General features: G+C 47.7%; 1 protein-coding gene across 4 annotated transcripts; it reads left to right on the plus strand.

Moving 5' to 3' along the window:
• The first annotated feature begins 662 nt into the window (after nucleotides 1-662).
• sec16a (SEC16 homolog A, endoplasmic reticulum export factor) lies at nucleotides 663-15,777 on the plus strand. Of its 4 annotated transcripts, none has more exons than XM_068573749.1 (31): nucleotides 663-749; nucleotides 2,272-5,777; nucleotides 5,864-6,015; nucleotides 6,250-6,332; nucleotides 6,455-6,575; nucleotides 6,751-6,949; nucleotides 7,268-7,451; nucleotides 7,592-7,734; nucleotides 8,092-8,153; nucleotides 8,587-8,725; nucleotides 8,805-9,047; nucleotides 9,137-9,234; nucleotides 9,323-9,404; nucleotides 9,541-9,658; nucleotides 9,762-9,873; nucleotides 9,967-10,072; nucleotides 10,257-10,397; nucleotides 10,487-10,600; nucleotides 10,802-10,991; nucleotides 11,075-11,541; nucleotides 11,638-11,685; nucleotides 11,940-12,104; nucleotides 12,200-12,295; nucleotides 12,427-12,483; nucleotides 12,576-12,705; nucleotides 12,831-12,968; nucleotides 13,054-13,136; nucleotides 13,255-13,326; nucleotides 13,741-13,800; nucleotides 14,371-14,442; nucleotides 14,627-15,777. In XM_068573749.1, exons 2-31 carry the CDS (start codon nucleotides 2,346-2,348, stop codon nucleotides 14,699-14,701), a joined length of 7,182 nt encoding a protein of 2,393 aa, XP_068429850.1. In that variant the 5' UTR covers nucleotides 663-749; nucleotides 2,272-2,345; the 3' UTR covers nucleotides 14,702-15,777. The 4 variants fall into 4 exon arrangements, with proteins under 4 accessions (XP_068429850.1, XP_068429852.1, XP_068429853.1 ...); XM_068573751.1 differs by having other exon boundaries at nucleotides 13,741-13,779; XM_068573750.1 differs by having other exon boundaries at nucleotides 712-789.
• The last annotated feature ends 774 nt before the right edge of the window (nucleotides 15,778-16,551 follow it).

Consider the following 16,551-nt stretch of genomic DNA (forward strand, 5'->3'; position numbering starts at 1 on the left):
TAAATTGTTTATTTTTGTTTTAATTGGATCGTAGACAAAGACTTTCCACTTTAAAATGTCAAAAACGTGACACATATTGATGGAAAGGGGGGCAGGCAGTATATTAATATTTAAATACACCACTGGACTCCATACTCTTGTCTTATACAGCTGCATGACTCGTATCAGCGATGATTAAAACATCTTTGTCCCTTTGTGAGTGTGTATCACAGCACAGCGCCCCCCCTAGTGGACGATTGTCCGCATTACCTGCACTTTCTAATGTTGCTGGTTCCTATCTTTCTCTTTTGGCTCTTATCTTTGGTACTATAATATCTTGCATAATAGTGTACTATAATCTTTTGTTGCACATATATAATCTGTGTATGACATTAGGGACTTGTATATATATATATATATATATATATATATATATATATATATATATATATATATATATATATATATATATATATATATATATATATATATATATATTAAAATTCCCTGTAACTCGTTGATCCGGGATATTGGGAAACTACTCCATTGGTTTTGCATTAACGCTTCATTTATTCAATGTCAATGTCATTAATTGATCTTGGAGACAAATACATTGATTCAGGTGAATACACGAAATGTACCTTTAACAAGCCCCGCCACGTCGTGACGCAATGGGTGTTTGGCCCGTGACGCTGCATGTACACGTAGCCTAGTAGGATGTGTTCATTGAAGATGGTGGCTGTGTGTCAGACTCACTGTCCTGTACACTAGTAAGAATTTGATTATTTTTCTATACATTTCCGACCTCGGGTAAGAGTCAACATGTGCCATCGTTAACTATGCGTCACTTTGAACGTTTCTATCTGGTTTATATAACGGTTACCCTTGTAAGTAGCTTAGGCTAGTTAGCAAGCAAAGCTAACTAAGCACCGATGCTAAGGCTAGCCAACCAAGCAATGACCCTGTTTAAATTAAGCCAGCGACCTGTAACTCTTCGGCATGCCTCCCTGTCAGTGTTCAAAGTGTTCACATGGATATGTGTGTTTGTTTTGGGGCAATTTTTGAGCGACAGAAGACATTAGATCGCAGTGTTTTGATGGTTATGTCGTTCAGGACGTGTAGCCTTACAGCAACGTACCGTTAGCCATTGAACACTCTGGACCTTTCCTCGCAGGCTGCTTACTGTCACGTTAATTTGATGTCGTGTCAAAACAAACAGGGGTGAAGTAAAGTTACCGGTTGGAGTTAAACACGTGTGGATGATTATCAGTGTTTATCTCAGAAGCTAGCTTAACTTTGTCTCGTTTTAATGATGACTACTACCCGGTAAGTTTACTTGTTTGCAGCAGTTCTTGGCGAATTTATAGCTCTGGCATAGTTTGGCTAAAATATCCGGGTTCGTGTTTGTTGAGCTCTTCTCTCCAAGAAGACTTTCCCACCAACTCGCTCTGCTATGTTACCTTTGTTACCTTTCTATCGGTTGAAATGCTCAATGTCAGTCCATGCTAGCGCCCCATAACTTCTCACTGACAGCTCCACAGTGTTTGTATCTGAAAGATATACAAATCTGTTTAGTCAGCGTTATTCTCAATCTTTTGTTTAATATCCATTTGTTAAAATGTCTGCCAGCAGCTAATCTGATCAACCAAAGCAATAAAGCTGCGCAAAAGCACAAATTAGCAAATTAGCAGCAGGGCTTATTTGACACTTTTTAGTTAGCTGTCAGCTACATCACCCTGTTTAGTAATCTCAGCTTTACTTTACTTCTCACAAAGAGCTACCAGTTCTCATCCCAATAGGTACATAAATAATTGCAATGTCACTTTGATATTTGTCAATAGTTTGTTGAAGCCACTAGATTCAATAATTAATTTTAAAAAAAAATCAGTAAAGACAAGTTGTTTCAGTGATATTATTTTAAGAAAGTTTTTTTTCTCTCCAGATACTTTCATATTTGTCAAAATTGATATTTTCTTCCCAGTTTTACAGTTTTGTACATTTTTCCCAACAAAATAAAATAGACGTTTACACTTGTTTATTCTAAGTATTTGAGTGCGATAAGTAAAACCATTATACTCAAGAGTACGCAATGTAATCAACGTTGCCATTCATTACAAACGGTTCCTTACTCTATAAAGTACTGTAGTATTGTTCATAACATCTTAGCGCTGATGTAGAAATTGCCACGTTGTCCTTTATGTTTCAATACACAAATAAAGGTGTGGTCGAATCCATCAGAGAGGCATGTGTAGCTTTTTGTTCACCGCTCCCTCTTTCCTTTTCTTTACCCAGCTTTGCCTGACTTCAGTCTCTTCAGTGACATCTACTACGGTGACCTGGTCCTCGGACCCGTTAGCTCTGCAGCCATGCAGCCCCCTCCTCGGACTGGACCTCCAGGACCCTCGGGTCCACCTCCTTCTGGGCCCAATATGTTCCGCAGGACCAGGCCTCACAAGCATACAGCAGCAGCTACTGCCGCGATGCCACCCGCTGCACAGCCCATGACGGACCCTTTTGCTTTTGTGAGAGCTCCTCCCCCCATGGCTGCAGGTGCACATTTGGCTGCAGGTGGTCTCTCAACAATACCCAACAGCAATCCCCCACCAATGCAAGCCCCACCTAACGCCATGTACTCTCAGGCTGGCTCAGGGCTGCCTCTACAACCACAGACACTGGGAGATGTCCCAGCTCCCCTTTCTGGTCCCCCGCCCTCCTCTCTACCAGCGGTGACACTGTTCAACCCTCACAGTGCAGCATCCCCTGGCGTTTACCCAGCACCTACTCCTGCAGGATATGCATCCTCGCATGGTGAAATGGGCTATTTTAACTCTACAGAACAGACATCATCTACGGCCACAGAGCCACCACCTGTGGCCCAGGCACCGGGTCAGACACCTTTTAACCAGGAATTTCAAGGACCGCCGGCTCCTCACCCCATGTTGTTCCAGCCCGTGCCTCCCACCACCTCCTATTCTCAGTGGGCCCCCGATCACGGAAGTCGCCCTCCATCCGTTCAGAACTATTTCCAGCCTACGAGTGACCCTCCGCCACAGCCTTTCAATTTACCTCCACAGACCCAAATGTACCCCTCCCATACCCCATCTCCCCATCACAACAACCCCACCCCTCCAACACAACCTGGGCATCCCCAGATTCAAGCTCCTCTTCCTCCCCAGAACCCTGTTAATGCGCCCAGTTCTCAGTGGGCTGACCCAAATGCACCCCAGCAGCATAATTCCCACTTCCAAACGCAGAGCTACTTCAGTCAGGCCTCTGACCCCCAGGACTCATGGTTCAATATACCTCCACAGGACTCAGGCTACCACCAAATGGGGACCGGCTTAGCCCATCCTCAACCCCGGCCTTACTCTGTTGGATCTCAACATGCCTCCAACACTGGGGCAGCGGCTGGGCCTAGTTCTAGTTTTGTCCCTGCCCCGGTGCCATACTCTGAGGAATCTGGTGCAATCTCAATGTTCTTCAAAGACAATGATGTGGAAAATGAAGAAACACTGGCTGGAGAGAGAAACAAGGCAGTGAATGGTATCCCTGGATCATTTCAGTGTCAGAGCAACCCACAAGCCCACAGTGGCCAAGCAGATGCTCCTTTAGATTATCAAGGACCTTCTATGCAAGGTCATTCACACCTACCATACATGAATGATGGCGACCACGCCCCACAGGCTACTACCCATAAGACTCACGATTCCCAGTACGACCATGTGGAGAATTTGGAGTGTGTCCCAAACCAGGAAGTATTACCCAGTGATGTTCATGGCAGCCCTGCTGCTGCTGCTACTGCAGCACATGGAGTTGACCAGTTTGAAACCGGGCCGAACCTGGAGACTCCCGATTCTATTCAAAGACCAATTCGATCTGCCAGTGTGTCTTCCAACTATAGCAATATGAGCCATGGAAGTGGAAGTGGCACTCGACGGCAACAGGGAGTCGTAGGTACCTTTATTCAGCAGGAAAGCCCACGTCTCACTGATGACGCTAACCTGTCTGCAGCCACTGGAGGCTACTTTGAGCAGATTGACACTTCTCCAGCTGTAGATGTTGGTGTGCAGCAGAGCTCCCTGGAGCAGACGTGGCCTCCCACACCGAGCCCCCCAAAACCGACTGGCATCTTTCAGGCCAGTGCTAACAGCTCTTTTGAACCCGTGCGCGCTCATGGGGTTGGGGTGCGTCCTGCTGAAGTTGATCGGGCTAATATGGTCGCGGAAGGGGGTGCAGATACGACACATGGCAACCTGGAGCAGCCGCCAGATAATATGGAAAATATTTATGGCTCAGGACACCCCCTGCCTGCCGGGGCAGCAGGCGGTGTTCCTCATCTACCACACCCGGTGGTTCACTCTCACTCTCGACCTTCATCCCGTGCTTTTGGGGGCAGTCGGCCCTGTGAGAGCCCGGCCACTACTCTGTGGGCTCAGCATGACCCTGCCAGCTTGGGCGCTAACATCATCCTCGCCCCCGCTGCCCCAACCGTTCTTGCACCTTTACGAGAGCCCAGTGCCGATGTCATCCAACCTCCAGAGGATGGCCCAATGGACCTGCAACCCTCCCAGAGAGTCCAGCCAACTTCACAGCAACACTCGGAGAACCTAGAGAACCCACCAAAGGTGAGTGAGGCAGAGCCAACTGACCCTCAAGGCAACCTGGGCTATGCTTCTCTCCTTGTGTCCGACTCGCTTGACCAGCCTGTTTTGATTGCCCCGCCAGTGTCCAACTACAGTGTGATTCCCCCCAGCACCTCTGCTCAAGCACTTAGTCAAAGTAGCCTTCGGGAATCAACCCCGCCTGTAAGAATTGTCACGCAGGGTCAGGGTGCAAGTACCTTCCAACCACCTCCAATGACCTCCAATCACAATCCAGTGTTTGCTCCTGGACCTATAAGCTTCAATTCTTCTGCCTCAAGCCAGGGCCCGCTAAACCTGACCCGAGACAACACGGACGCAACAACATCAGACATCACAGCTCCACCGCCGTCTCAGCCAGTCCGCCCGCCTCTCTCAAGGGGCCAATCATTGGCTGGAGACTCTGCTCTCCAAGTTAATCCACAGGCTTCTCTTGTGACTGCTCCTGTCTCTAATCATAATCAGCCATCAAATTATGAACTGCTTGATTTTTCTATGCACCAATCACAAGCCCAGAGCCAAACATCTGGCCATCCTTCCGCTCTACACGAGTCTCCGCAGTCGAGTAATGGATTTTACCTACAGGTCACCAAAGATGCTCAGCAGGGGGTAAGAACGCCAGGGAGTGTCCCTGACCAGACGCCGGCCTCTTCATCTGCCCCACAGGTACCACCAGCTCCCTCCCAAGCAGCTGCGAACAGCCAGCCGCCACCAGCTGAACCGCCTCAGCCATCAGACCCTCAGGCTGCACTGCAGGGACAAAATCATGCTCCTCCTGTTCCAGGGAATGAAGCACAACCTTCCCTTGACCAGTATGCACCTCCAGCACAGGGGCCTGCCGCGGGGCCTGCTCCTCCATCTGCTGCTGCGTACCCCCCTGCTGCATACCCGCCTGCTTCATACCCCGCTGCTGCATACCCCCCATGGCCTCGAGGACCAGTTCCTCCAGGAGCTTCCCAGCCAGCTCCTGCAGAACCACCTCGACCACCCTCCTCTGCAGGCAGCCAGCAAGGCTATGGACCCCCTCCTCCAGGGCCAGGACAGATGTATGGTGGCTATTATGGTAACTATGGAGAATACCCGGATAGCAGAGGACCATATCCACCTGGCCAATACCCACCTCCACCTGGGGATCCTCGAGCACAGCAATACTATCAAGTATGTGGAAGGAAAAAAATATATTTTTCTGAAGCTGTACAAAATGTTCAATAACATCATGGATCCTCATTGCTCCTATCTTTCAGGAGGGCCCATACAGGGGCCGAGCAGATCCTTGGTATGGCAGATATGAAGGTCAGGTCCCACCTAATCACGACCCAAACTACCAGTACAGAGAGCCTCCGCCAGAACGACCCAGCTCCAGAACCAGTCAGTACTCTGACAGGCCCTCCTCCAGGTGTGTGAGCCCCTTGCCATCATTTTTATATGAAGCCAGCAACATTTCATTTAGTCGTTAATTAGTCTAAGCAGTTAAGTGATTTTCTTTATAAAGATAAAATATAGGACTAGTTAAGGAATCCTCATGGTGAGTTTTGTTTTGTGTACATGTGTATAAAACAAACTATAGTATGTTCAGATGGTCCTTGTACTTGATCTGTAAAGCTCACTTTCTTCTTCTTTCCTCCCGTAGGCAAGGCTATCCTGAAGATTACCAGAGAGCCAACCAAAGTGCCTACAATGAATATTATGCAGAGTACGCCAAACAATATGCAGGTATGAGCTGAAAGCTGTGATTACTTACTAGAATGTCCAACAATTAGTTCACAAAACACATTAATCTCTATGTGTGAGTAAATGTTTTTTGATTAAAATCTCCTCCATATTTTCTTTTACAGGATACAACTACGGACAGTACGACCCCCGGTACAGAGGATACTATGATCCTGCATACTGGGCTAATTATGACGACAGGAGCAGAGACAACTACTATCATCAACAGGCGGCGTATCCTGCGAGGTATGCAGGGAAACCATTCATGTGCATTTAAACTGTGGCTCATACATTAATGTATTGTGGTGTTTAGCTTCTGTTGACCTATATGTGACTTCTGGATAATAGATTGAAAGCGGAAGTTAAAGGTTACCTGAGTGCGATCTGTCAGATAAACAACGACGCTCCGCTCTCCTCACAGGAAAGAGGGCTACGATGATCAGTGGCGCTACTATCCCGGTTATGACGCCAGTTTTGATGACGATTTCCGCCGACGCGGAGAAGCATACGCCGATGACTTTGACCGCCGCAGCGTCCACAGCGAGCAGTCGGCGCATAGTGTGCACAGCTCTCAAAGCCACCACAGCAGACGGAGCAGCTTCAGCTCGCGATCACAACAGGTGAAGATGTGTCTCCTGTGCATTGGTGTGTTTTACCTGTTGGTGTTTCTTCCACTCTTAATCTGCACTTGTGACCTGCATAAAGCTCTCAGCATCATCATAAGTATCAGCAGCAGTAGGCTTCAGATGTAGAACATGTAGATGCTAACCTGGCAGCTCATTCTGAAACCAAAAAGGTGAAACAAATGGCTAACTCTCACTTGAAATGTGTTTCTACACTGTTGTAATATGTGCAACTTACACTATGTGCCTGTTTACGTTGATGTTTTATTTGTTTTCCATTTGATAATTAACTAAATATGTCTTCACACCCTGCAGAGCCAGGTGTACAGAAGCCAGCCTGACTTGGTGTCAGCAGCCTTCGACGCCACATCATCCACGCTGGCTGTGGATTACTCCTATGGACAGTACCCGAACCCGACTGAATCCACCCAGAACTACGGCCAGTACCTCTATCCCTCTGAGTACACGGCAGACAGCACCTGGATCGCCCCTGAGCAACGTAAGTACACGGTCCTCAGTCTCAAGAAAGTTGACGTTTACCGAACGGTAAAGCCTTTTTTATGAAGACAGTTCAGTCGAGTACAGATGACACCACGAGATGTGGGACGTTCTACTGGTTCCTCCATGTGTTCCCTTTAGCTCCTCCGCGTCCAGCAACACCGGAGAAGTTCAGCATGCCCCACCGCTGTGCCCGCTTTGGACCTGGTGGTCATCTGGTCCAAGTTCTGCCCAACCTCCCCTCAGCGGGACAGCCCGCGCTCGTTGATATCCACAATATGGAGGTACGTTTATGAAACGTTGTATTTCAGCAGGTTTTGGTCCATTGAGGTAGCAACAGCGGGATGGAAATGAGGCGTAAGGGGTTAATGTTGCTGTTGTGCTATTTCAGGAATTCCTTTTATAGAGAAAGACTTTCTTTTTTTTTTAAATAGCATGATAATTAAAACCCTGCACAATGCAAACTCAGTCAAATGTAGCTCCCTCAGTGTTTCTTCAGGCTCTTTAGAATATGTAATGCTGCTCAAACTGTCAGCGTATGGGAGCTTTCCTTGTGATTTTCCTTTCTTTTACTGTTAACATGTAACTGCTACACAAAAGCTGTATGAAGTCCTCTGTTTGAGCCGTGTCTGTATTTGCAGACCATACTGCAAGACACCCCGGATCAGGCAGAACTACGAGCTTTCCCTGGACCTCTTGTTAAGTAAGTGCACGCTGCATCTTCTGTCCATCACAAATGTCAAAGTTTTATATTGTGTTATTGTCTGCGACCTCTTTGAAAAGACCAACACCATCAATGCATTAGCTGACTTCCTTCACCTGTTGGTCAATTGGCTCCGACTGGAAAGCTAAAATCTTTAAATCAGGTCCTCAGCAGTACAGAGAAGATAGTGTGTTTGCTTTGGCGAGACAGACAATACTTCAATTCATTGTTGGTTTTGGTCTTTTCAAAAGATTTCAACACAAGCATCCATATGACCTTCCCAACACTACATATTCAGATGTGTAGTCCATATTGTGTATCAATGCATACAGAACATGTTGTGTGCGTCTCTTGCTCTCTGTAAGTATAAAAGGAAGCACTGGTTTGACTAGTCACTGCGAGTCCGCCTCACATCTCGTGTCCTGCTCGTCAGGGAGGAGACCCACAAGGTGGACGTGATAAAGTTCTCCCAGAACAAAGTGCTGGAGTGTTCTCGAGACAACAACCTCTTGGACAGAGACTCGGCCCGCCTGCTCTGGGAATTCATTGTTCTGCTCTGCAGACAGAACGGGGTAAGACGGTGCGACGCGTCGCTGGGAATATGTCAAAGTAGGAATCAAATGTCTCACCGTCGCACTCGTGTCTCTCCAGACGGTGGTCGGCACAGACATCGCCGACCTCCTGCTGAAGGAGCACCGCTCCGTCTGGCTACCTGGCAAATGTCCAAATGAAGCCAACTTGATCGATTTTAACAACGAACCGCTGGCAAGAGCCGAGGAAGAGCCGGGAGCCGGACCGCTGTCCCTCCTGTCCGACACCTTCATGACCGTCCCAGAGAACCTCGGCAAGGAAACGGAGCGCTTCAGGGAGCTGCTGCTGTTCGGCCGCAAGAAGGTAAAGAGACGCTCTCCTCCTCTGCGTTGTAGTCATTTAACGAGTATCTCGTGAAATCTGACACAAGTTCTGCTCTATCTGTGAAATAGGATGCGCTGGAAGCAGCGATGAAGGGAGGTCTCTGGGGCCACGCCCTGCTGTTGGCCAGTAAGATGGACAACAGAACACATGCTCGGGTCATGACCAGGTGAAGCACGTGGACGGTTGGGACTCGCAGACTGCACCTGTGATCATTTTAACAGATTTAAAGATGTTGTTTGTATTTTGTTGTGTAGGTTTGCCAACAGTTTGCCGATCAATGACCCTCTTCAGACAGTGTACCAGCTGATGTCAGGGAGGATGCCTGCATCAGCCACTGTGAGTGGTTCTTCCTCCCTCTCCCTTTCTTTGACACTTCACATTTTTACCAATTATTCTGAAGAAGTTGCTCAGCTCTCATTGCCTCATTGCCGCCTAAGTTGCCATGTGTTTCGTACTGTGTGGTTTCGCGCAGTGCTGCGGGGAGGAGAAGTGGGGTGACTGGCGCCCTCACCTGGCCATGGTGCTGTCTAACCTCACACACACCCTGGACCTGGACACCCGCACAATCACCACTATGGGCGACACTCTCGGTAGGATGGCGCCTCTCTGCACCGAGCTAATACGGTGTTCATTCTTTACCACAACCAGCACGTTTCCTCACGTTCTCTCTGTGCTGCTGTTGTGCCGTTGCAGTGTCCAAAGGGCTGGTTGACGCTGCACACTTCTGCTACCTGATGGCCCAAGTTGGTCTGGGAGTTTTCACCAAGAAGAGCACCAAGATGGTTCTGATTGGCTCCAACCACAGGTTAGAGACAGAGGCACCTTTGTAGATCAGCATACAGTTACTGTACACGTGTTATGCCTCACGCATCACCTCATCTTTGTGTCTTCACTTCAGTTTGCCCTTCCACCAATGTGCGACCAATGAAGCGATCCAGAGGACGGAGGCCTACGAGTACGCTCAGTCTCTGGGCTCCCAGTCGTGCTCACTCCCCAATTTCCAGGTAGATGTTTTGGTACTTAAAGATAAATGTGTCGCAAAAAGTAATACATTGATTGTACTATATTAAGTAGGTCTATGAAGACGCTCAAGAAGTGTTTACATGTCCCTACCAGTGTGGCTTAAGACTGGATTCAAAGGTTCTACTACTGAGGAATAACGCTGTTCTCTACTCTTCATCAATCAAGGTGTTCAAGTTGATCTATGCATGCCGCTTGGCTGAAGCAGGCCTGAGCGCTCAGGCCTTCCACTACTGTGAAGTTATTTCTAAGAACGTCCTCATGCAGCCTTCCTATTACTCTCCTGTTTTCCTAAGCCAGATTATACAGGTATGCACTCACTATCCCGCCTCCTCTGCCCAGACACTTACCCGCTTTAGCGTTCTAAGAAGTTAAATTAATGTTGTTCGTGTTGACAGATGTCGGAAAAGCTGCGATTCTTCGATCCACAACTGAAGGAGAAGCCGGAGCAGGAGCTGTTCAATGAGCCTGAATGGCTGCTGCACCTCCGGCAGCTGGATGGGCAGATCAGGGTGAGGACGAGGACGAAGCCTGGTTATATTCACACAAAGATTTTCAAAATAAAATGTATTTTTGGAGTGTATGTATTTCTTATTTGTTAGACGTCTGACATTTTATTTGATGGAGAGGTTGTGGAATTGTATTAAATCTCTAATCTGTTCCCATGCAACTCATGTTTGAAGCTCGTCTTTTATTGTCTGTACTTGTTTTAGACCGGAGTGATCACATACAGTGAAGACAGAGGAACTCCTACACAGTTCAACTGCAGCAGCCCGAGCTCTGACTTGGACCAGCTGAGTCCACATGAAGCTTACGGTTCGTCCGAGCTGGACGGGCAGACCCCTGACAACCCACTGATGAGCTCCTTAATGCCCCCGCAGGGGGTTCAGCTGATGCCTCCAGGTGTGTGTGAATGTATTATGTTGTTCTTTACTATGAGCCAGATTCAGAACGCATCAGATCTAATATCTTCTCCTTTCTCTCAGCTCCCACCTCCATCCTCCAGGACGGGATGGCACCTTCTCAGACGCTACCCTCCAGTGAAGCGCCCCACTTCTACCCCGTCCCCCCCAGTGGACCACCGGGCCAGATGCCCGTCTCGGGCTACCCTCCACAGAACCCCGGCTTCGCGCCGCCGCCCTTCCAGCCACAGCCGGAGCAGACGGAGATGTACCCGGGGGCCCACCAGCAGCCGGGGCCCCCACCGCTTCAGGTGGGCCAAATGTCGCCCCACATGCTCCCCGCCCAGGGGCCGCATTCACCGATACAGACGAAGCACCCGCCGCCCCAGCACATGCCCCAGCACATGCCCCCTTCTCCCGGGCACATGCCCCCTGCTGAGCACCTGTCCTACGCCCCCCCAGAGATGCACCCTCCTCAGCCGATGTCCTCCTCCCCACCCAGGAGCTCCTTCACCCCGCAGATGGACTTCTATGACCACATGGCTCACATGGTCAGTGTCCCCAAAAATATGACGTAGAGCTTTTCTCCCTCGCTTGTGTTGTTGTGTACATGTGGTAGAAAATAGTAACCTCGTTGTCGTTGTCAGGGCCCCGGGAGGAGATCGAGGACGACTTCACAATCTTCAATGCACATGGTGCGTGTGTGTGTAAAACAACCTCCTGTTGAATCGGTTCAGGGAGGGTTGGAGTTTGCATTTGTTTTCATTACTGTTTTTTTTTCTGCTCAACAAAAATCCATTGCATTTAAACTTGTTTCCAGAAAATGAATTGAATCTCTACAATTTGGTTTCTAAATAGTTAATGAATTCATCATATAGCATTTTCTCGATGATGCCCAAAAGCAAGCTCCACATGTGTGATATTCTGACCAGTATCTTCTGGTCTGCAGGCTCCGGGACGCCGCTCTCGCACCACCTCTGAATCCTCCACCCACTCAGGTGGAAGAGAGCGCAGCAACTCTGCGGTGAAGCAGGTTTCTCCGCCGCCGCCGTCGATCCCTGAGCAGCCTCGCATGGAGGAGGCCAAGAAAGTCAAGAAGGACTCCCCGAAAAAGGTTCATACTCAGACAGAACCGCTGCGAACAGATTCAGCGCTCCGACAGCGTTCATGAGTGATCACCTGTGCTGTTTCCTTGTGTCTGTCCCACAGGGAGGTGGAGGAGGTGGAGGTGGAGGTGGTTGGCTAAACTGGCTCAAAAGGAAGGGGAAGAATGAGGCTCACCTGCCGGATGACAAGAACAAATCTGTAAGTTCCAGCTGTTCCATGTGCATGTCTTATTTCAGCATTCGTCTGTATTCATTTTCACATTTCTGCATTGGGTTTGTTCATGTACCTCGAGTGCTAAGAGCTCTACGCTCTGTGTTCTCTATCCTCAGATCGTGTGGGATGAACAGAAGCAGAAATGGGTCGACCTGAACGAGCCTGAGGAAGAGGTCTGCAGGGACGGATTCATTCTTTTAAGCAGACTGCCGTAGTTGAAAGCTTTAGAGATCAACCTGTTCCCTTTTTTTAATGATTTCTTTAGAGGAAGCCCCTTCCACCTCCCCCCCCTGGCTTTCCCAAGATGCCTCAGATGCCCGGGCCCGGGGGCCCCGGGGGCCCAGCGGGGCCTCCGGGTGGTGGTCCTCCTGTCAACATGTTCTCCAGGAGAGCAGGTGGGACCCGGGTTCCTCTCTGTGGCTTCCTGGCTTCACAAACACGGCGCTGGACCTCCATCATTCTGTTGATAGCTGACTAATTGGTCGGGTATCTTTCACGCCGGTTCTCTCTTTCCTCTCAGGCCCGAGGAGCAGATATGTGGACGTTCTGAACCCCGGCCGGATCGCTAAGCCGGGCGGGTTGGCCCCCGCGCCCGCAGACATCTTCGCTCCTTTGGCGCCGATGTCCATGCCCGCTAACCTATTTGTGCCTAGTTCAGGTGAAAATAAACTAGATAGAAAAATAACCGGTCTTTGATCTTAACTATTGAAGTAATTCAATATTTGTCTGTATCTCTCGTTTAGCGCCTGACGATCAACAACCTCTGGAGGGCTGCGAAGGAGGAAACCAGGACCAGAACTCACCAAACGCCGTCGCTGCTCCGCAGGTATCTACGCGTCCTTACTGGTGAACCCAGTGGGTTTATGTTCAAATATCCTACTTTCCATCTTGTGTGGTTGTTGCAGGGCGAGATCCCTGATGCGCTTTCATTCATGTGGTTTTAGATGTTCAACCCCACGTTGTTGCCGCCGGCTCCAGAAGGTCCTCCTGTGCCTGACGGCTCCCAGTCTGGGGAGGTAAGACTCTTCTCTCCTGTCCACCGCAGTACCATCATGCCACTACTGAACCATGACGCTCGACGCCCTAACAGCCGCAGTGTGCTTATTAGTCTGAATGTACGATAATGTCAGAGGGTGGAGGATGGTGGGAATGCACGCATGTCAACTTAAACTCTTTCCCCATAAACACGCTGCAGCGCAGCCTGGATGCGATGTTGAATCTGTGTTCCATTTGTTGTTTTAATCTAATTCTCTCCGTGTCTGTTTATCCAAGAATCACAATCTTCTACCGCTAATGTTGTTCATTTTCATTCTGAACTGTTGGGGAGTGGGAACAGATCTGATCTGCTAATCTGGTGCGTGGGAGGTTGATGATGTGGGTTTGTGGTTTTTTTTGTTGTCGACTGTTTATTTCCCTTCTGCTGTCTTTAGCTCTCACGTTCTAGCTCAATGAGTTCTTTATCACGCGAAGTGAGTCAGCATTTAAACCAGGTACCTCCAGCTGGGCCTCGACCGGCCCCCCTCCCCCCGCCCGCCCCCCACATAGCTCACCCCGTCACAAGTAGCACGCTTCTCCATCTGCACCCGAAGCTCCACCGCACATCTAACCCAGGACGTCTGCCGGCTCACCCGCCGGCCGCCTCCAGCATCTCCAGCATCACTCTCCACAGTATGACAGTCAAACCAGGCAAATGATCTACACATTTAAAAAACAATGAACGAAGTGGTCGTGACCTTATTTTGATCTCAGAATAGAATGTGTCCAATCAAATATTTGCCTCAGCTGTCAGTTGTAGAGTTCAGAGTGATGCATGCTGGGGGCAGGACGACTCCATTGCTTGTTGTCGACACAGAGCTTCAATAACACGTCATAAAGCTTGCATGGTGACTAAAATCTATGACGCGGTGCTTTGTCTTGCTGCCTCTGTGAACCGCAGTCCTCATTGTCATCACTTTTCCTTGACGTCAGTGTCAAACCGTCGCGCTCCTCACCTCCTGCGCCCGTAGAAGAGACGCGACGGTAACGCCGCACACACTGAGGTGACTGTGTGTTCTTTGCAGAGTCACGTTCAAGCCCAGGAAGCGGCGCCCGCTGGAGGCGTCACCTTTTACAACCCTGCCCAGTTTGTACAGGTGAGGAAACCAACACTGTGCAGCGTAGAAGGAGCTCTCTCTCTTTTAATTTAATTAATTATGACAAAAAAGTCATGAAGAAAAAAAACAACAAAAGTCATTCTGAAAAGAAAGTATTAATAAATAAATCATCTTTTCTCGTCGTAACGCTCGTTCCTTGTTGCGGTTTCCTCCTGTTCTCCAGACGAGTGCGGCATCGGGCGGCGGGCAGCGCGCTGGGCGTTTGGGCGGGCAGCGCCAGTACCCAGCGATGAAATAAACCTCTTCCAGAGAGATTGTGTCAACAGACTCGTTGGATCGTAAGATCCCACTTGGAAGTAAATGAAGCACATGGACACACGGCTCTCCGCCTGGACCTTTTCTGTTTCTGTACCTGCACCGAAGAAGAGTCTTCGAAGTCTCCATCATGTGATCTTCGTCCCAGCTCTTAACCACTCTGTCATCCATTTCTTTGGTTCAGTAATTGTCACTGGTGTATTTTCTTGAAGGGCTTTTTTTCTTGCATTAAACAGCAAGCGGACAGTCGTGTAACACGGACATTAAAGCTAAAACATGGATGCATTCATTTACATACTGTATGTTTGTGTTCAATAGAGAAAAATGTTGCTCTTCAAATCTAACACTGTTAACAGAACGATCATCCCAGGTCCGCTTCCGGCTCCCTTTGTGTCTGAAGTCCAAATGTCCCGTTTGATGGATTGATTGTATGTGTGATGGATAGAAAGTGGCACCTTTTTAATTTGACAGTTTGGACTCGTCTCTTGCGTCTCTTGGGTGTCACGTCAGCCGGAGATGAAGTGTTGTGTGAGAATGAATTGTGTCAATAGTGCGTTGTCTGCGTTGTTGTCTGCGTTTCCCCCGTCGCCCTCCAGTAGAGGAAAGCTGTCCGATGGAACCGGAGAAACGGTCTGCAGTGTTGGGAGGCTGCTCGTTTCAGATATTTATTCAACGTCCTCCTGCCGTCGGCAGCTCTTCACTTTACAGATGTGTCGGGGTCTTTTGTCCAAGTTGGGCTTCAGTTTCTGCTCCGAGAAATTTGACTCCCTGAAACGAGTGGAGGTCTTCAGAACAGCAGTAATTGGGATTAAACTGTTTTAAATGTCGCTAAAAAGAAATCTATCCAAATATTTGTATATCAGATTGATTGTATTTATGAGCTGTAGGCATAACTGTGTGTGTGTGTGTGTGTGTGTGTGTGTGTGTGTGGAGAGCAACTATTTTTTTCTGATAGCTTTGAAGAAATGCAGTTATGACTCACAGATGACGCGGATTCATTGACTGATCGTTTGTATTGGCCGCTTCTGCAAACAAATAAATCTTTATCTAAATTGTGAATTTAGAGTTGATTGTGCTTCTAATTCTTGTCTTTTTAATTTGCTGATGTGAATTGTAATTTGATTATTTGTCATCCTAAATGCATACCTGCATACTTGTCACCTTTCGGCGAAATTCGCTGTTTTGAAATCAAAATATGCCGTCAAGTGGATCGTGAAGGTCCGAAGAGTTTTTTGTTTTTGCCAGCTCTCTCTTTTAATTTAATTATGACAACAAAAAGTCATAATTATAACAAAAAAAGTTGACAAAAAAAAGTTATAAAAAAAAGTCATGACAAAAAAAAATCAACAAAAAAAAAGTCATTATGAAAAAAAAAGCCATGACAAAAAAATAAAGTTGACAAAGTCATAAAAAAAAAAATTACAAAAAAAAGTCATGACAACAAAAAGTTATGACAAAAACAATCAACAAAAAAAAGTCATGACAAAAAAGTTGACAGTCAGAAAATTACAAAAAAAGTCATGGCAAAAAAAAAGTCGACAAAAAAAGGGATTAAAAAAAAATACAAAATTTGCAAAAAAAAGTCATTCTGAAAAGAAAACTCATAACAAAGTTATGACAAAAAAAAATCAACAAAAAAGTCATGGCTAAAAAAAGTTGACAAAAAAAGTTATTAAAAACAAAAGTCAACAAAAAAAAAGTCGTGACAAAGTCATCATGAAAAAAGTCATGAGTTTGCAGGTCTGATTCTACTTATCAATTAAATGTTGTGAATGGTGATGGAGGTATTTATAAATTAGCATTTCATTTCTAATATACGTGGAAATGCAATGG

This window comes from Clinocottus analis, unplaced genomic scaffold (genome assembly GCF_023055335.1).
Source record: "Clinocottus analis isolate CAN_PGR_092001 unplaced genomic scaffold, fCliAna1.0.p SCAF_13, whole genome shotgun sequence".
Lineage (NCBI taxonomy): Eukaryota > Metazoa > Chordata > Actinopteri > Perciformes > Cottidae > Clinocottus > Clinocottus analis.

Bases quoted from the DNA above. Each gene is read 5' to 3' on its own strand.
- sec16a (XM_068573749.1), top strand. From the start codon at position 2,346: ATGCAGCCCCCTCCTCGGACTGGACCTCCAGGACCCTCGGGTCCACCT. The intron at 7,452-7,591 runs GTAAGTACACGG...TGTTCCCTTTAG, and splicing joins CTGGATCGCCCCTGAGCAAC to CTCCTCCGCGTCCAGCAACA. The intron at 9,659-9,761 runs GTAGGATGGCGC...GTGCCGTTGCAG, and splicing joins CACTATGGGCGACACTCTCG to TGTCCAAAGGGCTGGTTGAC.